This window comes from Mus caroli, unplaced genomic scaffold, assembly GCF_978045245.1.
Source record: "Mus caroli unplaced genomic scaffold, Mus_caroli_1 scaffold_1, whole genome shotgun sequence".
Lineage (NCBI taxonomy): Eukaryota > Metazoa > Chordata > Mammalia > Rodentia > Muridae > Mus > Mus caroli.
Genome location: NW_028227256.1, coordinates 182595217 through 182622930, shown reverse-complemented (window position 1 = coordinate 182622930; position 27714 = coordinate 182595217). Strand labels below are relative to the sequence as shown.

The following is a 27714-nucleotide window of genomic DNA, read 5'->3' as shown; positions in this document are numbered from 1 at the left end:
GGCAGAGGAAAGTAGGGGCAAGCGGTGAGATTCCACAGCCGAGCCACCACCTCCCGCTCAGGCCGAATGAAGATGCACAATTTGGATTGGAGGGGAAGGGTCAGGAGCTGCTGACCTTTGGGCTCAGGCCCAGGCCGCCGGCCACAGTAGCTCTTGGACCAGTCGGCGCCGGAGGTGTATCAGCGCTCGTCCCGCCCGCTCCAGCCATGGGTGCGGGGTCCTGGGCGCTGACCCTCTTTGGCTTCTCCGCGTTTCGGGTCCCGGGCCAGCCGCGGTCCACCTGGCTCAGCGTCGCCGCGCTGGGACTGGCCGCGGTGGCCCTGGGGACCGTGGTCTGGCGTCGTGCGCGTCCCCGGCGACGCCGGCGGCTACAGCAAGTGGGAACGGTGGCACAGCTCTGGATCTACCCGATCAAGTCCTGCAAGGGGGTGTCGGTGAGCGAGGCAGAGTGCACTGCCATGGGGCTGCGCTACGGCCACCTGCGCGACAGGTACGCGGAGCACCGAGCATCACCACGCTGACCTAGGCTGTGTGGGTATGGGGAGGTCAGGGGGGTCAGCTCGCTGGTCTCTTCTTACTCAGACTAGAGACACAGAGGTTGGGAAAGGGGTGGTGAGAAACGGAAAAAGTGATCCTCACCCTCCGCCAGCCAACTCGGGGGACCTGGAACTCTGAAGTTTCCGGGTTTCCACGCTTCCTGGAGTTGGACATCTCTCTATCCATCCTCCCGTGGCTATTTCAAATCTTGTGGTGTTAGACGAGGCATTTCTCACGCCGGCCAATCCGCAAGAAGAAACTTCAATCTCCCTCCACCCAGGGACCCTGAAGGGATTGGTCCTTGGTGACTTTACTCTCAGTGATAGTCTTAACTTTAGAAAAACTAAGACAATAGATCCTGGATCCTAGGCACGGCTCATCCCTGTTAGTGCAGTAGTTGAGCATGATCATACAGCTTAAGAAAATAAGCTGTGAGTGTTATTTCCCCAAGGCTCTTGTCAGATAAAGGTTCTGCACGGGGCCGGGGGTGGGGGTGGCGGGGGGGGGGGGGGGGGGCGGGGACCTGGGATTTGTAAACAGCGACTAAGAGTCCAGCTGAGGAGCGACCTGTGTTGCCTGCACTTCAGCGAAGGGTCAGCAGCAGCTCTGCTCTCTTCAGGTCTGGTCTCCCACTAGCTCTGGGCATCACTGGAAGGCTGCGTATCAGGATCCTCAGACCTCTCCTTCAGCAGAGGGCACAGGCTAACAGAGGCTGCGACCTCCCCGTCTCAGCTCTCTAAAGCTAACACAAGCCATTCGCCTCAGATCAGGCCGGTCCAGTGGACATGCTGACCAACTGGTTCAGGAAGGAGAAATGGGGATTCTTGCTCCAAAGCCCTTCTTGTCTCCTAGCTCCTTTTACATGAGGTTGATGGGCAGTTACAGATGAGTGGGTTCCTTGGTTCAGTGTGGACCTTGTCATGTGTGACCGCTCCCCGCCTGCCTCTCCCCATCACCTGTGTTTTGCAATTCTTCATATCTCAAGAACCAAAGATTAGAGGCTGACGGTGACTGACACAAGGCTCCAGGGTTGATTGCCAGACTCCCTGCCCCCCCCCTCACTAGAAAATACACCAATGGTCCTTCCACGAAGACACAGCAGCAGTTCTGGACAAAGTTCAAAGGTTAGCTGCTCACCTCTGCTCCAGGCAGTCAGGAACCCTAACTATTCCCTGTTTTGAGCAGTGGGATCTCATATACACTAAGCTTCTTGTCTATAGATCGATTCTGTCAGCCTCAGAGGCAAAGGGCATTGCCATTTTACTACCGTATTGAATCACAAAACATGTTCTGAATTGCACCACAGCCGTGGTGTCAAATTCTTCACTTTCGTTACAAGCTCTCAGGGAACGTAAGCAATAAACAAATAAATAACAGCAAATGCAAACAACCAAACAAAAAATGAGGGGGACAGTGACAAGTGCCAGAGAAGAGAGAGGAAGGGTCCAGGAGGCTGCCTAGAAAACGGCCAGGTCCTTTCCAGGCAAGTAAATTGGAAAACCATTCTAGAGAGATGGGAAAAGACACCAGGCTTAAAGGCTGGCATGTTCTAACGTGTTTACCAGGAGGAGTTGAAAACAGGGGGCAGGGGAACACTGAAACTTGACTGTGCACAGCGGGCGAGTAAGAAGTGGAGATGACCCAAGTGTCCATCAGGGGATGAGGAAATTAAATAAAATGTGGTTTATACAGACACTGGAATATCACCCAGCCTCTGCAAGGAGTGCAGTTCTAGAGCCTGTAATAACAAGGACGGACAACGGAAACACAGCGCTAATTTAACTGAGCAGGACAGAGGGACTAGTTGTACAGGATTTCAGCTCCAACCGCTTGACTCCAAATTCATAAACAGAAGTAGGAGAGGAGGGGGTGGGCGGGCGCGGTGAGCCGCTGCTCACTGGGTGCAGAGTTTCTGTTTGGAAAGACAGAGCTTTGGAAGCTGTGGTGAAGGTTGAGCAACGCTGATCGCCCGGAGGGCCATTACTCGCATACTTTGTGTGGGTGATATTATTGGTGGTCAGTGGCTGGGCTGGGCCTTTCCTGAGTTCTTGGCCCCATCTCCAACGGTTCTTTTGTTTTCTCTCTTTCTTTCTTTTTTTAAATCAGGGCTTGCCAAAAACTTTGTTTGAAGCAAAGCAACAGTACAAGCGTTAGACTCTAGTGTCTAGAGGAATACGCTGTCGAGACTGACAGAGGCCATAGGAGTAAGATCACTCAAGGGCTCTCTTTATCGTTCCAGGCCAAGAGAATGAGGATCTACGTACTGGGAGCCGTGATGAGGGTGGTCCTCTGCCTCGACTGACACATTAGGTCATATGCTAGCTTTTAACAGAACACGTACCTTTCCACAGAGCGTTAGTTCCAATTATATGAATGCCCACTTATTTATAGGCATAAGATGGTAAATGGGGGTATCCTGATATCCTGGTTATTATTATTATTATTTTTGTCGTCAGCTCAACACGATTTAGACTTATCTGGGAAGAGGAACCTCTGTTGAGAACATGCCTAGAGACAAGTCTGTGGGGGCATTTTTTGATTAACGATAGAGGTGGAACGAACCAGCCCACAGTGGCAGTGCCACCCCTGGGCTGGTGGTCCTGGGTTGTTTAAGAAAGCAGGCAGAGCAAACTGTGAAGAGCAGGGCAGGTTAGGGCAGGGCAGGTTAGGGTAGGGCAGGGCAGGGCAGGGCAGGGCAGGGCAGGGCAGGGCAGGGCAGGGCAGGAAGCAGCACTGCTCTGTGGCTTCTGCCCCAGTTTCTGCTCTGAACCTTCACTCCCCTGGCAGAGAAGTGGTGTATTGTATTTCCTCTGGAAATGGCTCTGTCTGTTGCTCTTCTGTCTCCAGTCATCCTTCACCCGAGGAGGAAGTATCTTTAAACATGGAGAGAGTGGGCTAGGAAAGGATCGTATAGACGGACAGTTCACCTTTTCAGCAAACTTCAGAATTCACAACACCCAGTATTTAAACATTCGGTGGGTGGGGCTGGAGAGATGGCTCAGCAGTTCAATGCACTTGCTGCTCTTGCGGGTGAAGGGGTTCTGTTGCCAGCACTCCCTCTTCTGGCCTTTGCAGGCACTGCATGCATGTGGTGCGCATGCAAGGATAAAGGCAAACACTCATGCCTGGAATTTAAAAGTAAGCAAAGCAGCGCGTGGAATTGCTGCTACCTGGTGCTCAGCTGAACTCTGTGACTGCAAACTCCTTGAGGAACAACCTCGCCTTTCTGTCCCTGAGAGCTCACTGCTTCCCCCGACCTTCTGGTTGGCTGTGAAGTGGATTCTTAACACCTTCTTGGAGCATGCTTAATGAATATGATCAAGTCCTGGCAAACGTTCAAACTGTTGCACATTGATTCCTGAGTGGTTATTGATGCCTTTAAAGTAAAAAGACGGTGGCGGGCCTCCGTCTTGCTCGTTGCCAATGTTTTGCCTGTGTTTTGCCAATGTCAGGTTTTGGCTCGTGATCAATGAAGAGGGGAACATGGTCACTGCCCGGCAGGAGCCTCGATTGGTCCTGATTTCTCTGACCTGTGAGGACGACACCTTGACTCTCAGTGCAGCTTACACAAAGGACCTGCTGCTGCCTATCACCCCGCCCACCACAAACCCACTCCTCCAGTGCAGGTGAGTAGAGCAGGCCTCTGGCCTGTGGACCAAATACACACGCAGTGCTCCTCACTTCAGCCTTTAGGTGTTTTTCAGCTAGCTTACAAACTAACTGATGGGCTTCATTATGCCATTTACACACACACACACACACTTACACACAACACCCTGTACCTTGCTCATATTAGCACCATGTTCCCTTGTCCTGTACTCCACTGGCCCCTTCTTCCCCTCAAATAATTGTCTCAATATTTCATATCACACATGTATAGATGGATAGGTCTGTGAATTCCCTCAGATGGTCCAGTACTTGCCTACCATATCATACAAGAAGCCCTGGGTTTACTCTCCAATACTACATCATCTAGGCATGATGGTACACACCTGTAATTCCAGGGCTGAAGAGGTAGGGGCAGGAAGATCTGAAGCTCAGGGTCATCTATGGCTGTATGATGAATTTGAGGTCAGCCTGGGCTACATGAAATCCTGGCTTTACATAGATAGGTCAGTAGGTAGATAGTTAAATCTAGACTCTAAAGAAAACACTGTTAACAGTTAGCCATCGAACGCACAGGACCCCTCAGTACTCTGTCCTCTGCATGAGAGGGGAAATGAGAGAGCTGCTTCAAAAGCTAGTGTGGGGACAAGGGACACAAAGCCCAGTGTAGCAAGCTGAGGATGTGGTGCAGTGGTAGAGCACTCGCCTAGCATACTGGAAGCTCTGGGTTTGAACCCCAACTCAACACAAACGAACTAATTAAATTACTATGTAGAAAGCAATGGGGGCCAAAGCACGCTGAACATAAAGCTAAGAGAAAAATAATAATCCCAGCAAAGAATCCAGGACAAAACTGGGGATAGGGAGGGAAGGTGTCTTAGAAGAGGGGAAGTCCTAATCTGTCCCAGGACTGTCCTTTCATAGGGTCTGGTAACAATGCCCTGTTAGATATGATATTCAGCTCGGAGAGGGGAAGTTACAAAGTGGAGAAGAACAGAGGTAACTGAAGAGGTGTCCTGTGTTCAGTTTCCCGAAGGAGGTCATTGCTTGGGCTTTCGATACGCAAGCCCGCTTCCTGAGCCCTGATGCTGGTGGGCTGAGGGAAGGGAGGTGCTCTGGGGCCTGACTTAGCAGCTAAGAAACAGCAGCTGAATTTCCTTTTTCTCATTGTAGGAAAATGATTTGGCTTAATTATATTTTTGCTATTGCTTCTGTATTTTTAATTTATATGCCACATGAGTTGGGTGTGATGGCACACACCTTGAGCCCCAGCACTCAGGAGGCAGAGGCAGGCTGATCTCTGTAAGTTCAAGACCAGCCTGGTATACATAGTGAGTTCCAGGACAGCCAGGGCTAAACAGAGTAGCCCTATCTTAAACAAACAAACAAACAACCCCCCCCCCCAGGAATCCATCTCAATCAGGCCTGTAATCCCAGCAGGAGGGAGGCTGAGGCAGGAGGATCATAAATTCAAAGGCAGCCTGGGCAACTCAGTGGATGCCACCTGAAAAAAAAATGAAGAAACAGTAAAAGGGATGGAGACGTGGGTCAGCGGTAGAGTGTTCGCTTAGCATGCACAAAGCCCTGGGTTCAAACCCCACTACTGCTGAAAATTCTGTCTCTGTGTCTGTCTCTGTCTCTGCCTTTCTCTCTCTGTCTCTTTCCACCACAAGGATCTGGGTCTCCTTATATCAGCTAACGGTTCCTCACTTGAGGCTCCTCTCAGGTGACTGAGTCTGGATGTGGAGGTAAATTGTTAATCCACTCTGAGCTCCTGGCGGGTGATTGCACAGCTTGTCACCCACCAGAATTCTCTGGATTCTTGAATGTAAGGCAGGCAGGCATGCAGGCAGGCAGGCAGGCAGGCATGTGTGCATGTGCACGCACACACACACCACACACACAGACACACAGCATTAATTTTAACATGCCTTACTAGCTCAGCCACTAGGCTTCTCCCTAACTCCACGTAGCTAACCTACTTTCCCCTCCAATACTCCTGAGTTATCATCCCCTTTTAAAATCTATGTTTCACATTCTGCTACCCCAGACCCAATGGGGGAGTGACCCCTGGGGCCACTTTCCTGAATTCTTACGTGTCGATGAGCTCTTAAGTCTGACCTTTCTGCTCCTTCTTGATGCATGGTCTGTTCTATGTCCCTCTCATAGCAGAATCCCTTCTTCTTCCCGCCCACCCCCCTCGCCCCCAGGATTTCTTGCCCAGGAATCCTAAAAGTCCCACCTCTTTCACCCTGCCCAGCCATTGGCCACTGGCTCTTTATTGGTCAATCAAAAACCAATGGGGGGCAGGGACCCTCAGTGTCTGAACATAGATTCCCATGTGATTTGGGGAGCCAAATTAAGACAAAACATTAGAACCAATCCCCAGCAGTCTTTGGGAACTTGGGTTCTCATGCTGATACCAACGTAGCCAGCTCCTCAGCCGCCGCCTCCCCAGCCTGCTCAGTTCTTCTGAAGATATTCAAACCTACCTCGCCCTTCACCCTCTACACGTGCCTTTCGGGTAGGGAGACACAGGTATGCTCCAGTTGCTTTGACAAATGGGAAAAGGCATGGTGGCTCAGTCCTTTAATCTCAGGACTTGAGCTGCAGAGGCAGGTGGATCTCTGAGTTCGAGGCCAGCCTGGTTTACAGAGCGAGTTCCAAGACAGCCAGGGATACACGAAGAAACCCTAACTTGAAAATAACAAAAAAAAAGGGAAAGGCAAACAACAAGAGAGGCTTCACACAGCACTCTCAACCTCACTGAGGTTTATACAGTTGCTCTGAGGCAGGGCTGAGCTGAAAGTAAAGTCTTCTGGTGATGAAGGCCCGTCAGCAGCGTGGTAGCATCACAGTTGGACTGATGCAGCTTTCTGACCCATTCAGAAATACAGTGTTAACCATACTCAGAGCATCCAAATTGTTCTTCCCTATTGCCTTGTCCCCACCCACTGTAGAGTGCATGGCCTGGAGATACAGGGCAGGGATTGTGGAGAGGATGCGGCTCAGTGGGTCAGCAGCTTCTTGAAGATGCAGTCCTGTCGCCTGGTGCACTTCGAGCCACACATGCGCCCCAGAAGTTCTCGGCAAATGAGGGCTGTGTTCCGGACCAAGGACCAGGTAAATGGCTTGCGAGAGGCTTGGTGTGGTCTGAGCATGGAGAGAAGTTGTGGGTTTCCCCACATGTGACACATCCCTGACATGCTAAATGCTGTAGTTTTTCACAGCAACCTCCAGGCTCCAGGGACTCCAGGCAATAGACACAAAGAAGGACTTGTGCTCACAGCCTGGGCCGGACAACCCTCATGAACCAGGCTTCTATGTAGAGGGCCAAGGTACACAGGGCAGGAAGGCCTGACCACCGCTGCTATGTAGGCTCCAGTCTCCCCTAAAAGTGGTCAGAAATGTGTGAAGTCTCTTCCCCAGAGGCAAGCCCCTCTCCCTGGCTGACAACAAGGCCTCATGGCCCCAGCCCTTTTCTTCTCTCCTTGCCTAAGATTTCTGGGAGTATCTACTTACTTCCTGTAAGTGTTCTGTTGCCTGTAGAGATTCGATACTATTTATTCTGCAGCGATATCATTTTCAATCAATTCTGTAACAGTGTAGTCCAAATGTTTTAGCTTTCTTACAAGGTGTGTCAGAACACAAGGGGAAGTGTAGGGTTCACCTAATCATGATATAGGGTGGTATCACTACAGACAACTTTAATGGTAAAAAAAAAAAAATGAGGGCCAACATTCATACTTCATATTAAATTAGAGGTAGCATAAAGATAGGTACTTATAGAACCAGTCAGCATTTTCTCAAAATAATGAAGCCATTGCTTTGTCACTAAACAAAGCGTTTGTATTAAACGCTAAGGAAATGATGCTTAGGACGGTGAAGCGATGTCTTTAAAAATTATTTATTTATTATGTCTACAATATTCTGATTGCATGTATCCCTGCATGCCAAAAGAAAGTGTCAGATCTCATTGCAGATGGTCGTGAGCCACCATGTGGTTGTTGGGATTTGAACTCAGGACCTCTGGAAGAGCAGCCAGTGCTCTTAAACTCTGGTCTATTTCTCCAGGCCCCCAAAATTGAGTGACTTGGTTTTTAAAAAAGATTTATTTATTTAATGTATATAAGTACACTGTAGCTGTCTTCAGACACACCAGAAGAAGGCATCAGATTCCATTACAGATGGTTGTGAGCCACTATGTGGTTGTTGGAAATTGAACCCAGGACCCCACTGATCCATCTCTTCAGCCAAAGTGATGTCTTTAAGGGAACATGTGTAGTGATGTAGGGCTCTGAGGTCATGCATAAAACAAAACAAAATAAAACAAAACCAAATTTTATAGGTGTGCATGTTTTGCCTAAATGTTTATGTACCACATATGAGCAATGCCTATGAAGGCCAGAAGAGGGCATCAGATCCTCTAGAACTGGAGTTACAGGTGGTTGTAAGCTGCCATATGGGTGATGGGAAGTGAACCCTGGATCTCTGCAACAGTAGCCAGTGCTCTTAACTGCCGAGCATTCTCTGCGACCCCTTTATGCCAAGCAGTTCTGCAAGGACAGTTAAGATTTGAATTGCTGCCGGGAGTGGTGGCGCACGCCTTTAATCCCAGCTCTTGGGAGGCAGAGACAGAGGGATTTCTGAGTTCGAGGCCAGCCTGGTCTACAAAGTGAGTCCCAGGACAGCCAGGATTACACAGAGAAACCCTGTCTCAAAAAAACAAAACAAAACAAAAAAAAAAAAACCAAAAAAAACCAAAAAAACCCAAAACAAACAACCAACCAAACAAACAAACAAGATTTGAATTGCTATGACATGTCTATGAAAAGAACTGGAAAAATAGTTATAAAGATGTGTGTGTGTGTGTGTGTGTGTGTGTGTGTGTTGGGGGTGTGGAGGCTGAACTCTGATTTCAGGGACTAGACCCAGGATGTCCCCTTTGAGCACCTACGAAGTGAAGGCTTATGTCTGGAAGATGCACATGGGTGTATCCAATGACTGTAGGGCCACATTGTATCCAATGTCTGCTTCCTTGTCAGGTGGCCTACTCAGATGCAAGTCCATTCTTGGTCCTCTCTGAGGCATCCTTGGAAGATCTCAACTCCAGGTTGGAGCGCAGAGTGAAAGTGACAAACTTCAGGCCTAACATTGTCATCTCGGGATGTGGCGTTTATGCTGAGGTAACATTCGGCCTGAAGAGCCTCTTTCTTTTTATTTTACGAACGATGTAGTCGTTATTGCCAGGATGCCCATAACTGTAATCAAAGCAATGGCGGTAGAGGCAGGAGGATTAGGAGTTCAAAGCCAGCCTGAGCTACATAATGAGTTCAAGGCCAGCCTAAACTATGTAAGACCCTTTCTCAAAATAACAACAACAAAAAGTATAATGGCTATTTATGTTGGGCTAGACTATTGCCAGGAGTTGTGTGTCCCTGTACTGTACAGTGACTCTATTGGTAGGTTTGTTGAGCACCTAAGATGGAAGACACACACAGGCGAGGCAGAGGTGCTGCCTTGTGAGGCCTAAGACTTACGGGGCAAATCCTGAGTAGGCAGATTGACTGTTGAGCTACATGTACTCAGCGTGGACAGCATGGTCTGTGTCATTCATGGGACAAACAACATGCTTGTTTTGTCTTGCTACCCCACCCCATTTCTGCCTAGCTGGTGACTCATTTGAGGAAGACTGGCATTTTTAGCATGGCAGCTGGTAGGGGATGGAACACTTCTCAGCTCGATGGTGCCATTTCCTAACACTTCCAGGGCCTCTTTCCTCTGGTTCTCAGGTGTCTCACATTGTGCCTCAACATAGAGAACTATGATGCTGGTTTCTAAGAGAACTATGATGCTGGTTTCTAGTGTCCTCTGTGGTCCTAGCAGCTTACTTACCTTTGTGACAACCTTTGGTCGTTGACTTTGACTCTGCCTGATCTGTGATGAAGGCAGATGCTGGTCACGACAGAACCAAATGTGAGGATCATGAAGAATGTGGAACAGGGCCAGCGATGGTTGCAATGAGATGTCCTTCGTGGTCTCAAGCATTTGAATAGCTGGTTCCCAGTTGATGTCACTGCTTGGGGAGGTTTGGGACTTGTCTTAGCTAGGGTTTACTGCTGTGAACAGACACCATGACCAAAGCAACTCTTATAAGAACAACCTTAATTAGGGCTGACTTACAGGTTCAGAGGTTCAGTCCATTATCATCAAGGTAGGAACATGGTGCAGGAGAAGCTGAGAGTTCTATATCTTCATTTGACAGCTGCTAGCAGAATACTCACTTCCAGGCAGCTAGAATGAGGGTCTTATAACCCACATCCACAGTGACACACCTACTCCATCAGGGCCACACCTTCTAATCCTGCCACTCCCTGGGCCGAGCATATACAAACCATCACAGGACCTATGACCTAGTGACATTACAGTTGGCTCTCTCTGCTTGTACTTGGGGCTCAGTATGTGAGGTCTCAGCTCTCCCTGCTGCTATGCCTTTGTTCTGCCAGCCCAGACTCTAACTTCTGGAATAACCCCAAATAAGTGGCTTCTTTTATAAGATGATTGCTCATAGTGTTTGATCACAGCAATAGAAGTGTAATGGATTCAGGGATGAACGTGAAACAACTCACAACCACACAGTGAATCTGATGTGTTTCTGGCAGTGCTTGCCCATATTGCATCACGTGATTTTACTGCAGCCTCAGTTCTGAACACATGAACACTTCGAGTGTACCACCATCACAGCACACAACAAAAGCAATACCTTGGCTCCGATTGATTTTGTTTGTTATGAGTTGTGGTGGTTTTATTGCGCATACAAAGTTTCTGCACAACGTAATAGTTTCATAACAGAAAACAAAGGTAACCCTTTTCTACCTTCACTTCAGCACATAGCCAGTAAGAATTTCTTTGTATTTTTATTTTGTCAGACAAAGACATTCATGTCATTAGCATACAGGTTTCACTTTCGTCTTTCACAAATGACTAAATGGTAAATGCTTTGAAGAATTGTTTTAAAAATGGTTTTTATGATTTATTTGCAACACATGTTTGGAAACTGTGTCTATTTTGTATAACTGGATGCTTGGGGAATCACATAAAGATTTCTCAAGTAGAAAGTGGTAGTGAGGCCACCAACAGATTGGGAAAGGATCTTTACCTATCCTAAATCAGATAGGGGACTAATATCCAATATATATAAAGAACTCAAGAAAGTGGACTCCAGAAAATCAAATAACCCCATTAAAAATGGGGCTCAGAGCTAAACAAAGAATTCTCACCTGAGGAATACCAAATGGCTGAGAAGCACCTGAAAAAATGTTCAGCATCCTTAATCATCAGGGAAATGCAAATCAAAACAACCCTGAGATTCCACCTCATACCAGTCAGAATGGCTAAGATAAAAAATTCAGGTGAGAGCAGATGTTGGCGACGATGTGGAGAAAGAGGAACACTCCTCCATTGTTGATGGGATTGCAAGCTTGTACAACCACTCTGGAAATCAGTCTGGCGGTTTCTCAGAAAATTGGACATAGTACTACCGGAGGATCCTGCAATACCTCTCCTGGGCATATATCCAGAAGATGTTCCAACTGGTAATAAGAACACATGCTCCACTATGTTCATAGCAGCCTTATTTATAATAGCTAGAAGCTGGAAAGAACCCAGATGTCCCTCAACAGAGGAATGGATACAGAAAATGTTGTGCATTTACACAATGGAGTACTACTCAGCTATTTAAAAGAATGAATTTATGAAATTCCTAGGCAAATGGATGGATCTGGAAGGCATCATCCTGAGTGCGGTAACCCAATCACAAAAGAACTCACATGATAGGTACTCACTGATAAGTGGATATTAGCCCAAAAACTTAGGATACCGAAGATATAAGATACAATTTGCAAAACACATGAAACTCAAGAAGAAGGAAGACCAAAGTGTGGACACTATGCCCCTTCTTAGAATTGGGAACAAAATACCCATGGAAGGAGTTACAGAGACAAAGTTTGGAACTAAGACGAAAGGATGGACCATCTAGAGACTGCCATACCTGGGGATCCATCCCATAATCAGCCTCCAAACGCTGACACCATTGCATATGCCAGCAATATTTTGCTGAAAGGACCCTGATATAGCTGTCTCTTGTGAGGTATGCCGGGGCCTGGCAAACACAGAAGTGGATGCTCACAGTCAGCTATTGAATGGGACACAGGGCCCCCAATGGAGAAGCTAGAGAAAGTACCCAAGGAGCTAAAGGGGTCTGCAACCCTATAGGTGGAACACCAAATGAACTAACCAGTACCCCAGAGCTCATGTCTCTAGCTGCATATGTAGCAGAAGATGGCCTAGTCGGCCATCATTGGGAAGAGAAGCCCCTTGGTTTTGCAAACTTTATATGCCTCAGTATGAGGGAATGCCAGGGCCAAGAAGTGGGAGTGGGTTGGTAGGGGAGTGCTGGGGGGAAGGTCTGGGGGACTTTTGGGATAGCATTTGAAATGTAAATGAAGAAAATACCTAATTAAAAAAATAAATTAAAAAAAAAAAGGAAAGAAAGAAATAGTAGTGAATGGAAAAACATTTAAGAAGCCCTGGCCCGGAGGGCTTGGTGATTGAGGCCATCAGTGGGTACCCAGCGGAGATGTCAGTCTTAAATAGGAATTTACTTCTGGCCATACTTTTCCTATGTACATTGAAAGGGAAAAGCAGAGGAGACTAGAAAGAAGCCCTTACCTCTGCCAAGTGATTGAGTTCTAACCCCATATGTTGGAGGAACTATTCTGTCTCTTGGCTTTGCTGTAAGAGATGAACAAGGAATGATGGGAAAAGAACAATCTAGGAATTCCATTCCCACACACACACACCCCTGATACTTTTAAATTTTTATTTATTTATTTATGTGCATGTGTATATGTTCTGTGCATGTGTAGAGGTTAGAGGATAATTTGTGGAAATTGGCTCTCTCCCGCAGTCATCTGTGTCCTAGGGATTGAATTTAGGGCTTCAGATTTGGTTGGCAAGTATCTTTACCAATGAGCCATCTTGCTAGCTCACTTCCAATGTTTTATATAAAATATCCCTTGCATACTCTCAGGTTCAAACGTGTATGTTCTGTGAAGGTAACGTCTATTCGCCTGATGTAATTGTCATCTCAGAGGTTTACTGCCTCTGTCTGCAACCCTAAGTCCTAGTCCTGGAAACTTCTAGCCTCCATACAATCTAATCTAGGTCTAGATTAGCGTCTCCGCCTCTGAGACTTGCTGCTGAATAAGCTCACCCCTTCCTAGTTCTTTCCGATCTCTAGCTGGCTGATTCAACTCAGCTGGTCTGGCCCAAACCCCTCTGCAAGCTGACTGATTCAATCCAGGTTTTTTCTTGGCCTCTGACGTTTTTGCTCTGCTTGGCCTCAAACTAATCTATTGTAATCTTCTAACTTCTCCTCCTGCTCTGGCTCATTTTCTCTTCATCCCCTCTCTGTAAAACTCTCCTAGTAAAACTGCCTCCTCTCTCCATGCTGCTGTCTCTTAAGGAGCCTCTCTTTTCTCTCTGGTCTCATGAGAGTGGGGTATATACTATTCTGTCCAATCTTTCTCTTTTATAGCTTTGTCTGCCACTTATTTGACTTTGACTCTGCCTGATCTGTCATGAAGGCAGATCACTTTCATGAAGAAGATCACCTTCAAACATGGGTGCTTCCTTCAGCGAACTAACTTTACCTTCATTGTTTGGAATTAGAGACATGGGCTAAGGGCATGTGCATTCCAGTCAGAGGGATTAAATATTCGTGTGAGCGAAGGCTGAGCCACACCACAGCAAGAAACAGGTTTTTCCAGTAAATGACACAGTCTCAAGGTTGAAGTGTGATCAAATGTCTTGCAACATTTCTCTAAAGATGGGAGAGTGTCTGTGCAGTGAGTGAACTGCATGCCTCCTTATGCAATGGCTACTTCTGCTCCTTTGTGACAATGGGCCATATGCACAGGCTTCTGCCAATCATTAATCAGCTTGACAAAAGGCAACAACTGATGTTTTGAGACTGTCACTTGTTTGTTTCTTTGTTTTGAACAGGGTTTCCTTGTGTAACAGCCCCCCGCTGTGCTGAAACAAACTTGAAACTTGCTATGTATCAAGGCTGGCTTAGAAGTTCTGATTCATTCTCTCTCTCTCTCTCTCTCTCTCTCTCTCTCTCTCTCTCTCTCTCTCTCTCTCTCTCTCTCCCTCTCTCTCCCCTCTCTCTCCCCTCTCTCTCCCTCTCTCTTTCCCCTCCCCCTCTCTCTTCTACTCTCTCCCCTGCCCCTCTGCAATTCTCAACAACCTGCAGCAATCCCAATCCTGCTGTGTTTCACCTGCTGCTCCTGAGGGTCATACAGCCCAGGACTCCCTCTGACGGGCTCAGTTCTGTTGATAAAGAAGAGGCAGCTCCCAGGCTGCCCGCAGGCTCCTCCCTTACCCAGAGCCCTTGTCACTTCCCAGCATCTGCTTGGAGCACAACACTTTTACTGAACTTGGCACTGGAAATTTGTTCCTGGCTCCTCCCTCTGTTCTGCCCCTCCCGGGCCCAGTCACACACACTTGTCTTGTGATTCTCAGTTCTTGGTCTCCAGCTAGGTCAGAGTTCGATACATCATCACATCTGGACCACAAAGTGTTCTCTCTTGAACCCTAGAGAGGCAAGGGACAAGTTCCCAGGGGCCCTGTGGGAGCTCTTATGCTTTTCAGTGTGACTGCCTTGCTCAATATTATTCTGTCTCTCAAAATGTCTATACTAAGCCTGTAAGTGGACTCAGCTCATAAGACTTACCACTCACCATGACACCTCTCACACCCCTTCACACACATAGACAATATTAATAAGTAAATGAATTTTAAGTCATCCTTACATGGAAATAATAATAATAATAACAACAATAATAGTAATTCCATACCCTCTTTCCAGCTTTCAAGGTCTGTTACCATGACAAAGTTCATTTTCTTCGTCTGTACTTTCTATAAGAGCTCTATAAACTGTAAATTGGGCCTGTAGTGGTTGTATAACCTTAGGCCAGAGTTGGCTTTGTCCAGGCCTTTCTGACACTGAGCCCATCTTGTCTGGAGATAATACCTCCAGCCAGTGTGTCCTGACTTAGACTCCCGTGGACTCTTGAGGGCACAGCACCTTTCCAGGCCTGGTGTGAAGTCAGTAGTAATTGCTTTCTCCTCCTCCTTCCCTTTGCTATACAGGCACTTTCCAGATGGTGCTATTTTTTTTTTTTTTTGAGAGAGAGAGGAGTCTTACTATGTAAAACCAACTGGCCTGGAACTTGCTATATAGACCAGGACGGTCTCAGACTCAAGGAGATCCACCCTCCTGAGTGCTGGGGTCAAAGGCATGTACCACCACACCTGATAACCCTCTTTTAAATAAGAAGATTGCTGGGAACGGAAGGCTAGTGTCCTGCAAGAGCAGCACACAGACTCTCTGTCTGTCTGTTTTAAACAGTGTTGCCCTGTGTAACAGCCCTGGCTCTGCTGAAACAAACTTGCTATGTATCAAGGCTGGCCTAGAAGTTCGGATCCTCCTGTCTCTGCCTCCCAGGTGCCAGGATTAAAGGTGCATGACATCATGCTCAGTGCTGGGAGTTCAACATAGGGCGTCATGGGTGGACCAGCTTTCAAAGAGGGGAGAGGATGGAGAGGGGATAGGAAGTCAGGGAACTAACAGGCGTGTGGTGTCCGCTGGCCCCTCTGGACTGAGGTGAAGCCCAGTACCTCTGATGCAATGACATCACTAGGTATGACTTCCCACAAGTCCCTGCACAGGTGGGTGCCCAAAGGAGCTCCTGGGAATGTGTTCTTTACTTTCTAGGATTCTTGGAACGAGGTTCTCATTGGAGATGTGGAACTGAAACGGGTGATGCCTTGTACCCGGTAAGACCCTTTCCTGTCATGGGGGTGGGGGATGGGGTGGGATTGGGTGGGGATGAGGGTGAGGGCAGGGCCTCTCTGCTTTGTTCCCCGTGCAATGCTTTTTGTGTGCGTGTGTGTCTAGGTGCCTTTTAACAACAGTGGATCCAGACACTGGCATCTCGGACAGGAAGGAGCCTCTGGAAACACTGAAGAGGTAGAACCAGGGGTGTGGGGTCTCATCCAGGGGTCTGGGCATCTGAGGAGCCATGTTTATTAACATTTGTAAGGGGAAACAGTGGAAATAGAACACCCATGCAGAATGGGAGCTTTAGGGAGTTCTGGCCACTAGGCAGTTGGTATGTACAGAAAAGATAATTATGCCCAGGGTTCCATACTGCCTATAATTTGCTGTTCCCACAGGGGGTCTTGGAAGGTATCTCCAGAGGGTAATGGGGGTAAGGTGGGATAGGGGCTCCCATAAGGCACTGTGGGAAATGTCACTATGTGAGGCAAAATTCCCCAGAGGAGCAGGTTTGGGGACACACACAGCTCTTATTTGTATTTATATGCCATCAGAGCAGTGGAGGATCTGGTCTTTTTATCTTCCATGGAATGGAGGAGACACAGCAAAGTGAAAGACAGGAAGGCTGGACAGTGGGAAGAGACCCAGCCATGGCAATGTTGTTACTGTCAGCAAGTCTCCTTAGGCCAGGCCCTCAATCTGTTCTGGTTTTAGGTTCTAGGGATTGAATCCAGGACCTCATGATGCTTGGCAAGCTTCTACCCCGAGCTCTGTCTCCAGCCATCATTTTTACTTATTATTATTTCTTCTTCTTCTTCTTCTTCTTCTTCTTCTTCTTCTTCTTCTTCTTCTTCTTCTTCTTCTTCTTCTTCTTCTTCTTCTTCTCCTTCTCCTTCTCCTTCTCCTTCTCCTTCTCCCTTCTCCTCCTTCTCCTCCTCCTCCTTCTCCTCCTTCTCCTCCTTCTCCTTTTCCTCCTCCCCCTCCCCCTCCTCCTCATTATTATTATTATTATTACTGCATATGGGTATATATGTATTTATATATTTATATTTGTGTATAGCTTGTATGTGTATGGTCCCCACATAGGCCAGAAGAGGGCATCAGATCCCCTGGAGCTATAGTTGTATTTTGTTTTTGGTTTTGGTTTTTTGGTTTTTCGAGACAGGGTTTCTCTGTATAGCCCTGGCTGTCCTGGAATTCACTCTGTAGACCAGGCTGGCCTCGAACTCAGAAATCCTCCTGCCTCTGCCTCCCAAGTGCTGGGATTAAAGGCGTGCGCCATCACTGCCAGGCCGGAGCTATAGTTGTAGACAGTTGTGAGTCACCGCGTGGGAGCTAGGAACTGAACTTGGATCTCTGCCAGAGCAGCAAGTGCTCTAAAGCAGCCATTACTTTTTGTTTTGAGGCAGGGTTCCTCTAGGACGTTCAGGTTGGCTTTGAACTTGGTAAGCCTTGAACTTCTGATTCTTCTGTCTCAGTCTCCTGGGTAGCTTGGACTATATATATCACTAGACATGGCTCTGATCCTCATAAAATAGGAGATGAGGAAAACTTAGATGAGTCTATGTGTAGGTCAGATAAAAGACTCGGGAGCTGGCTGTCACCTTTGATCTCTCCCTCACACACTGCCCGATCTCATACTTCCTTTCTCTCTAGTCTTGAAAGGCTCACACAATTGCAGACCCATCTCTTCCTCAAAGCACTCTGGGTACTGCGGCTGGTTCTCTGCGCTGTCAGAGCCCCTCCCTTGGGAATCTATGTTTGTAGAAAGAGTAATGGACCCAAAACTCAGAGTAGGGGCAGGAAGCGGCAGCGTGGGGGTGATCACCGCGTGGGAGTGATCACAGGGGCCTGTACTCACCTCCTGATCTTCTGCAGGCTTCTCTAAGCCCAGCAGTCGGGCCCTAATTGCTTCTAATACCCAGGGAGACAGTGCTACCGGCCTAGGTGTCTTCTCCTATCTCTCCCTGAGATTTAAAGTGCCACGGATATAGTGATTTACGCCCTTCCCGGGACAGGTGGTCATAAATCGAGTAGGGAGAGGCCCCGGTGCACGGGTGTAAACCACAAGCTGAGCATGCAGCCCTCCGGCAGCAACTTGGGTATTGCTGATGTCCGGGAGATGGCGCTGCTTTGCACTGACTGTGCTGGGCAGGGCAGCTGACCTCTCTCCCACCTGCCTGACCGACTGTACCCAGCCGGGCAAAGCGAGACAAAGCAGTAGAGGATTAGTCCAGCGAAGGACTGATGCTGGATAGACACAGGGAGGCGTGTCTGCTCATGGGATAGTACAATGAACGGATGAAATCACTGTTCTTTCTTAGAGGACTGACTGAAGTGGGCCTTCTCTTCTTTTTCCTTTCTTCTTTATCTTTTATAGTGCTGGGATTGGATCCCAGGACATTGTGTACAATAGGTGAGCGTTCTGTCACCGAGTTCTGTCCCAGCATGCTTGGGACCTTGAGGTTTCAGGGTGTTTTGTTTTGTTTTGTTTTATGTAAAGATCTATTTATTTAATATTTTTATGTGTATGGGTATTGCCTGTACGCATATATACGCACACCACATGCATGCCTGGTGTTACAGATCCCCCTGGAACTGCAGTTACAGACAGTTGGGACCTTCCATGGCATGCTGTGAATTGAACCTGGGTTTTCTGGAAGAGCAGCTATTGCTCTTAAATACTGAACCGTTTCTCTAGCCCCGGCTTTTTGTGTTTTTTTTTTTTTTTTTTTGGTTTGATTGTTTGTTGTTTTGTTTTCTTTTTGTAAGAGGATTTCACATAGCTGGAATAAAGCAACTTGTATCATTTTTCAATAGGTGACCAGGTCCTGACCACAGGCCCTAGCAAACAAACCCCTCCACATCTTGCTGTATCTATTTGACACTTGAGAGTAAGAAAAGTCAGAAGAACTTTCTATCGCCCCCCCCTTCCCCTTCCTTTGGCCCCCACTTGCTCTGGCCCATAGGGGTTTTTTGGTTTGTTTGTTTGTTTGTTTGTTTGCCTCTCATTACGGGTGGTTGTGAGCCACCATGTGGTTGCTGGGATTTGAACTCATGACCTCCAGGAAAAGCAGTCAGTGCTCTTAACCCCTGCTCTCACCAGCCCCCAGAACTTTCTATTCTTAAAGCTAGCTGCTTTCAGTGACACTTAACCCAACCCCATTGGTGGCCCAGAGTGGGGACAGTGGGACAGAGTGGGAGCTGCCACATGATGCCTAACTCAGAACCCAGCCCTGGAGGTGGACAGTGAGGCCTCAGAAGAGAGGTGGACCTAAGGCTGCCCATCGCTCTGGGATCTCCACATGGGGAGTGGCTAGGGACCTTGCCTGTAGTCAAGCCTGGTCACTGGTGTGAGCACAGAAGGCAGTGTGACTCACACCTGCTCCTCACTAGTATACAGCACTTCATAATTGACTCTGCTCACACCATCATGTAAGGATGGAGACGTCTGGCAGGAGGAGCAGTTGTTTGTTGATGGTTGTTTTCAGTGCTGGGAGGAAACCCAGAGGCTCAAACATGTGTGCTGTACCCCTGAGCTACAATGTCTAGTCCCGGGACCTCTGTTTAGGATAAACAACATCTCTTAGGGGCTCTTACTGACCGGGGTAATTGCACTTTCTAGATGCACCAATGAAATACATGAGGTTTTTTTTTTTTGGGGGGGGGTGGAAATATAATGTATTGCTCAGTATGGTGGCAGCTACTTGGAGGCTGAAGCCGGAGGACTGGCCCAATTTGAGGTTATCCTGGTCTACGTAGTTAAGTTCCAGGTCATTCTGAGCTACAAAGTGAGACATTATCTCAAATTCTAATTTAATATGTTCTTTGACAATCTCACACATTTATATAATTATGGTGCTATAGCTCAAGGTCTTGAGTGCTAGCCTAGAACACATAAGGACCTCCATCTGATCCCCAGCACCTCCTAAGCTGGCCAGTGTCACACAGGCCTGCATATGCAACAGATATGCCGATACAGATATCTGTATCTCTATCTCTATTCGATATCAATAGATTTGTATAGATATATGGATATAGATGTAGATATAGATATATACATAGATGTTAGAAATAGATAGATGGATAGATAGATAGGGATAGGGATAGGGATAGAGATAGAGTCAGAGAAGATTCATTCATCAGACAATACGGATAGAAAAGGTTTGGTACACACCTCTTGCGATACCTAGTTATGTCCACCAGAGGCCGCTCTTGACCTCACTTGGTCTCTCTCACCTGACACTTAGGAACTGTCCAGGATAAAGATAGATGTGTGATTGGTTGCATCTCTGGATTCTTACCAGGCTTGGGGAAGAGGGTTGCCTAGGAATATGTAGATATGAAGAGTGGTATCAGTCTTGCTAGAGGATGAGATAACTTTGAGCTCCTGATCTTCCTTCTGGGCTCTGATACCAGACTAGCATTTAGAGATGGGATTTTGGGCACAAAGGTTTTGCCTCTGAGACGCAAATGTAGAGCAAGGATGTCACACATTCCTATTAAGGCTTGTAAAAAGGGCTAGCCTATTGTGGGACGTGCTTGATGCATATGCAAGTGTGTAAGAGGTGTAGGGAGTCCCTGAGATAGGTAGACTCCTCAGTCCAACAGTACAGAGCCTGGGAATAAGACATGCCAAGCCACACAAACAAATGCTCTCTCCCTCCTACCCCATGCCCAAGTGTCTCTTCCATCACGTGGCAACCAAGAGAGAGAGAAGTAAGAAGAGATACCTGAATTCATGGGTCCAAGGTTACTGCAGGCTATGCCATCTGGAAACACTTTATGCAAGCTGAGATAGCCCAGATTAGCAGCTTTATCCATCCATCGATTGATAGATTGATCCATCCATCTATCCATCCATCCATACATACATCTGTCCATCCATCTATCCATCCATCTGTCCATCCTTCTGTCCATCTGTCCATCCATCCATCCATTCATCCATCTATCCACTCCTTTCTTGAATAGCTGCAATGTGCCGGGTTCAGGGCTACATTAGGAAGCCTAGAACACATAAGGACCTCCATCTGATCCCCAGCACCTCCTAAGCTGGGCATTGTCACAGCCTCAGTTAACCCCTTATCCACCTGGACCACATGAGATCTTGCCCCACATCTACTTCCTCAACAGAAAATTTAGATCTCTGTTGGTTGTGGTAGCACAATTGGAAAGAGATGCTGAAGAGGCAGAGGTAGGAAGATCAATAGGTCAAGGGTAGCCTAGGTTGTACCTTTTGACCCTGAACATTTGGGATCTTGTTTGAGTCTCTATTCTCGTCAGACATTTCTGTTTTGAAGAGTAGGTAGTGCCAAGTTTTTACAAGGTGATGTTTTTTTTTATATATATATATTTTTTGATTTTTAATATTTTTATTACATATTTTCCTCAATTACATTTCCAATGCTATCCCAAAAGTCCCCCATAGCGCCCCCCACTTCCCTACCCACCCATTCCCATTCTTTTGGCCCTGGCATTCCCCTATATTGGGGCATATAAAGTTTGCAAGTCCAATGGGCCTCTCTTTCCATTGGTGGCCGACTAGGCCATCTTTCGATACATATGCAGCTAGAGACAAGAGCTCCGGGGTTCTGGTTAGTACATCATGTTGTTCCAACAATAGGGTTGCAGATCCCTTTAGCTCACAAGGTGATGTTTTAAAGGTAAAGTAGGAAAAAAATTATTAATTTCAATAATAATGTTGAGGTCAGCTTAAGTGAGAAGCTAAAAGAAGCTTTCCTGGTGGAAAGGCGCTGTGGGCAGGGTCTTACCATGACATTTCCAGGCTGTGTATATGAACACTCCATGGCTTCTTGAGTTTTCTGCCTGGCAGAGGTACGTATCCCTCCTCCACACACCCCCTCCACACCCTCCTGTAAGGTCTTGCTATGTAGCCAGGTTGACCTTAAACTTGATATCCTCCAACTTCGGTCTCCTGAGTGCTGGGATGACCACATCTAGCTCACACTGTCTTTAAGGGTCTCACCAACACACAGCCATTCAACAAGCAGTGTGAGCCAGAGGTGACTGACAAAGCCCAGAACTGAGTGTTAAGTGGATAAAGGGAACTGGACACACTTTGACTTCCCCAGGTCATTCTGTCCCATAGAACAGACAGACATGTGACCTGAACCTATAGGACAACACATGGCAAGAACAGAGAAGTTAAAAAACAGGAACTTGCTGCTGCCTTATGGGATTATGGGCTTTTTCCCTGGAGCAGGTCACATTTGAGCAGAGCCCTAGAGAGAAAGGTGGGATTCTGTTTCTTGGGGAAGAGGAGGAGGGATAGGGATGAGGGATAGTTATGGGGGAGGAGGGATGGTTATATGGGAGGAGGGATGGCTAAAGGAATCAGCAAGCCATATAAAGCACAGTGGGTAATTCTGCAGTGTTACATGGGCACAGTATGTCTCAGGAGAGAAAAGTTTAAGAAAGCTGTCTGGAGCTGGGTACAGAGCTTTGCACACCATGTGGTAGAGCTGCGGTGTTATTCTTCCTTCCTTCCTTCCTTCCTTCCTTCCTTCCTTCCTTTCTTTCTTTCTTTCTTTCTTTCTTTCTTTCTTTCTTTCTTTCTTTTTTAAAGAATTATTTATTTATTTTATGTACGTGAGTACATTTCAGCTGTCTTCAGACACACCAGAATGTAATGGCATTGGATCCCATTACAGATGGTTGTGAGCCACCATGTGGTTGCTGGGAATTGAACTCAGGACCTCTGGGAGATCAGTCAGTGCTCTTAAAGCACTGAGCCATCTCTCCAGCCCCTGCGGTATTATTCTTTATGCACTGGGCAGCCAGAGAGGCTTTCTTAGTTAAAGAATAATAAGGTCCAAATGAAGTCAAGGCAGCATGGGGCTGAAGAAGTGGCTCAGTGGTTAAAAGCAGAGCTGCTCTTCCAGAGAACCAGGGTTCAGTTCCCAAGACCCATTGTGGACACCCATAACTGCCTATAACTCCAGCTTCAGGAGAGCTCTTTTCTGGCATCCTCAGCCCCTGCACGTGTGTGCTGTGCTTATGCAAATGCAGAGAGAAACTCAGATGCTTAAGTAAAAACAAGCAAACCCTTTTCTTAAAAAGACAAACATAGAATAGTGTCCACAATAAGTTGATGTGGGACGGGGATGAAAACTAAAGAGAGCTGGCTAAGAAGTTAGAGGATTTGATAATGCAACTTCTCATGTACGTCTGCCATGTCGGCAGCAACGCTGGAACAATGCGGGTGAGAGAAGGGAGCAAATCAGATGATAGCCTCCAAGGGCCTCTGCTCTGGCTGACCATGGGCCGGGAAGAGAAGAGATGCAGTGGAGGGGCCGAGAGTCTGTCTGTGACCTTGGACTAGGTGACACTGTGGAGGAATTGTGAGAGAAAAGGAAAATTCCAGGCATGTCTGGTGAGAGCAGCAAGTCAGATAGGATTCCATGATACAAACTCCGGCATATGGGATTTCTTTTTTTTTTAATTTTAAGTCTTTCTTAAATTTTAAGCTTATTTGGTTTTTTGTTTGTCAGTTTGTTTACTGTTCCTGAGTGTTTTACCTGCTTCTGGTCTTCTGTGTGCCACATGTATACAGTCATAGCAGAGCCAGAGGAAGGAATTGGAGCAGATGGGACCCAAGTGTTACAAGCAGTTATGAGCCTCCTGGTGTGGGTGCTAGGAACCCAACCCTAGTCCTCTGGAAGAGCAGCCAGGGCTCGTAACCACTAAGCCATCTCTCCAGTCCCAAGCACCTATATCTTAATGTTGGGGAAGGGAATGTCATTGTGGGGAAAAGTCGAGATGACGTAGCTTTTGGCCATCCTCGGTGCTTCCAACGGGCCTGTTACTCTCTGCCCCACCCCCCATCCCTGAGGGTGCTGGTCCATTAGAGCTGATTGGAACTCTGCTCTAGGCACCGCCCACCTGGCTGGGTGAACACCTGCTTCAGCCCTGACAAAGCCACGTGGGGTCCAAGTTCTTCCTGTTCTTGTGACTCATCCGGGTCTTTTCCTGTTGCAGCTACCGCCTGTGTGACCCTTCGGAGCAAGCGCTGTATGGAAAGTTACCCATCTTTGGACAATACTTTGCTCTGGAAAATCCAGGGACAGTCAGAGTGGGAGACCCTGTGTACCTCCTGGGCCAGTGATGGGAACTGTTCGTTCTGGAAGAACAGATGTCTCTTAAAAGACCTTTACAAACAGACATCGCTTGAAACAGTTCTTTAGCCTGTTCTTTGGATCCGCCAGTTCCAAGTTTCTCTTCTTTCAGATTTCCGTCTGTTTCAATGTTTCCTGGGGCCAGCCCACAAAGCAGGAAAATACTGCTTTGCGAACTTAGCAGGTCCCTGTTAAGTTTCTTGTAGCATGAAGGGATTATCATATTGCCCTGTTTATAAATACGGAGTAATCCTTCTACGTCGGAATTCACTTGCCAAGACATCATCTCCCTAGCCTTCTTTTGGGAAAGAGAAGAAAAAAGGAGGAAGACTGTGTAAGCCAGAAGAATGTTCCAGAATGTTCTGCTGCCCTTGGACATGGTGCATACAATGGGAATTAAATGCTCTCCCAAGTAAAGTTGGAATGACGGCTTTTACTTTTCTCCTCGAGCCCAGGCTTTGGAAAGGGTTTAAAGAGCAAGCCCTAAAGATATTGGATGCTGTTGCTTACTGACAGTGTGAAGTTTGACAGACCCTTTAGCCCAAGAACACCTCTGAAGTGTCAGGGTCAAAGCCAGCTCTCTACAGCATCCAGACTGGCTCTCAGCTCTGTGAAAAAGAAGGTGTTTCCACTCTTGAAGCAAAGTGTTGATGCGCCTCACTAAAGGATTCAAGATCGTTCCTAGCATGTGGGGACAGATAGTGACACCAGAGAGGGAGATACCTCTGCCTGGGTGTCTAAGATGAGATTTGATCTTGCCCAGGAAAATGATGGCTCTCTTAATATGAGCAAAATGAAATGGTGGCGCCCCCTAGTGGTAGTGAATGGTAGCTCGGCCCACCTTGAGAAAAATTTAAAAAGGGGAAAAACAAAACAAAACAAAAAAACCAAAGCAATCTTGTGCTTGTTGTTTAGTTTTAAATTTTAAAACGTTTTAAAAACTGACATGCTTGGAATGTTTCTTCAGTTCTTTGGATCTGAGAGTTCCAAGTGTTTCTTCTATCAGATTTTCTTCTGTTTCAATGTTTCCTGGGGCCAGCACACAAAGCAGGGAACCACAGTCTTGCAGTGTAAACATTAGAAACATTTCCATCTGAAGGAAGTGGGGGAGCCCCAGATGCTCCGGGTTTCTCTGCTTTAGGAAAGCGACTTTCACAGGGCAGTGGTGGTGCACGCCCCCTCCCCCCCCCCCCCCCCCCCCCCCGCGCGCCTTTAATCCCAGCACTTGGGAGGCAGAGGCAGGAGGATTTCTGAGTTCGAGGCCACCCTGGTCTACAGAGTGAGTTCCAGGACAGCCAGGGCTACACAGAGAAACCCTGTCTCGAAAAACAAAACAAAACAAAACAAAAACAAAAACAAAACAAAACAAAAACAAAACAAAACAAAACAAAAACAAAAAAAAAGGAAAGTGACTTTCTTTTATTATATTTTAAATTTTACTTTATTTGAATACATATAAATATGTACATTAGTATATTAAGTAGTTGTGTGTATGTGTGTGTGTGTGCGCACGCACACAAGTGTCATGATACACAGCTGGAGGTCAGAGGATAATTTGCAAAAGTCACTTCTCTCCTGCCATGTGAGACCCTGGGATCCACTTCAGGTGGTCAGAGTAGCCACCCTTTCCCTCCCTGGCCCTAGGCCCATATCCCTAACACCTTGTAAAGATGGCGTCCTCTTCTCCACGGCTCATCACTGCAGACGAACCCCTCATCATCTCTGGGCAGAACCTTGCGTGAGGTAGCTAGAGCTAGCACTGCAGGGCAACCCCCAAATGGAAGACGGTACCCAGAGCCCTCCTCCCTTAACACTTGCCTTCTTCTGCCCACTGGAAGGAAGGTTCCACTTGAAGACAGAGAGCCCAGTGACGTCTAGAAGCTCTGAGCAGTTCTCCAGCTTGCTGTCAGTAAGACTTAGAGGCCATTTTCTTGTGTTTATTTTATATTTAACGAGTGGGTTAGTACGAAAGGAAAAACTGATGTCCCATTTACTTTGGATACTGATCACGCACACGCTTGAAATATAGGATCAGTTTCATGAGCCATCACAAACCCTCAGAAAGAGCTCATAAGAGCCAGTGACAGACATATGAGGTTGTGCCCAAATGTCTGCATTTTGTGAATGTTCTATGCATGGGGACTTTATACGGTAATCGTGGCGGACAGGTGAACTCCAGGAGGCAACCTTAAAGGTTTGCTGTCTTGGCATCCCCCAGAAAGAGCTCGAAACTTGCCAGCAGGCAGTAAAATAGCAACGTAGGCACACAAGAACTGAAAGAAAGCAGGATGGAACCGAGTGTGGCAGGATGAACCTATAAGCCTAGCCCCTGAAGGACTGAGCCAGGGGACTCATCCCAAGTTCAAGACTACACAGGGCTCCATAGTGAGTTTGAGCACTGTCGTAGTTTTGCTTAGGCTACTGTTATAAAATACCACACCCAGAAACAACTTAGCGGAGAAAGGTTTATTTAGCCCATAATTAAAGGTCCATCATGTGGAAGCGTCAAGGCTGTGGGTATTTGAGGGAGCTGATTGTACACACAATCCAGAGCAGAGAGAGAAATGAATGAACACATACTCACTCGCTTGATTGTGCTCAACTCGATTTCTTCACTCTCGTACAGTTCAGTATGTCCCTGCCTAGGGAATGGTGCCACCCACAGTGGGCTGGGTCTTTCTATATCAATTAAGGAGATCTCTTATAGATATGTCTACTGGCAAAACCAATATAGGCGATGCCTCATTGAGACTCTCTTCCCAGGTGGTTCTAGGTTGTGCCAAATTGACAAAACTAACCATCATATGCCCAGCATGGGTTATGTAGTGAGCCCCTGCCCTTCATCGTGTGTGTGGATGTTCGTGTGTAAAAATGCCAGAGGTCGGGCTGGAGAGTTGGCTCAGTGGTTAAGAGCACTGACTGCTCTTCTGATGGTCCTGAGTTCAAATCCCAGCAACCACATGGTGGCTCACAACCATCTGTAATGAGATCTGATGCCCTCTTCTGGGGTATCTGAAGACAGCTACAGTGTACTCACATATAATAAATAAATAAATAAATAAATCTTAAAAATAATGCCAGAGGTCGATGGCAGGTATCTCTCCATCTTATATTTTGATTAATCGGGGTTAATCTGGGTCTCACCATTTTTAATCTGTTAGCTAGCCAGTGGGATCACCTGTCTCCATTTCTCCTTCCTCCCTAACCGGGGTAACATCTGCAACTGGCTTTTTAATGAGTTAAACATCTGAACTCAGATCCTCACACCAGATCCTGTTTGCACAGCAAGCACTGTACCCACCTAGTCAAGCCATATCCCCTGCCCCCAGCCCAAGGGTTTCTGTTGAATACATACCCCTTTCTTTCTCAGTGTCATCAATCAACAAATCCTGAGCTGGACTCTTCTAAGTCAGGAACCACTTGGGTTTGGGTTCCTTGAAGTGGCAGCATCTCTCAGGCATTACCTTGATAGGACATCTAACCTAACAGTTGTTGGTTACACAACTCTGTGCTGCATTTTCCACAGTAGAA

General features: G+C 47.1%; 1 protein-coding gene across 1 annotated transcript; it reads left to right on the top strand.

The window, feature by feature from the left end:
* Mtarc1 (mitochondrial amidoxime-reducing component 1) lies at window positions 1-24600 on the top strand. The gene is made up of 7 exons (XM_021158543.3): window positions 1-490; window positions 3990-4163; window positions 7104-7266; window positions 9189-9329; window positions 15986-16047; window positions 16169-16240; window positions 24047-24600. Exons 1-7 carry the CDS (start codon window positions 207-209, stop codon window positions 24171-24173), a joined length of 1023 nt encoding a protein of 340 aa, XP_021014202.1. The 5' UTR covers window positions 1-206; the 3' UTR covers window positions 24174-24600.
* The last annotated feature ends 3114 nt before the right edge of the window (window positions 24601-27714 follow it).

Bases quoted from the DNA above. Each gene is read 5' to 3' on its own strand.
- Mtarc1 (XM_021158543.3), top strand. From the start codon at position 207: ATGGGTGCGGGGTCCTGGGCGCTGACCCTCTTTGGCTTCTCCGCGTTT. The intron at 491-3,989 runs GTACGCGGAGCA...TGCCAATGTCAG, and splicing joins TACGGCCACCTGCGCGACAG to GTTTTGGCTCGTGATCAATG. The intron at 7,267-9,188 runs GTAAATGGCTTG...CTTCCTTGTCAG, and splicing joins TGTTCCGGACCAAGGACCAG to GTGGCCTACTCAGATGCAAG.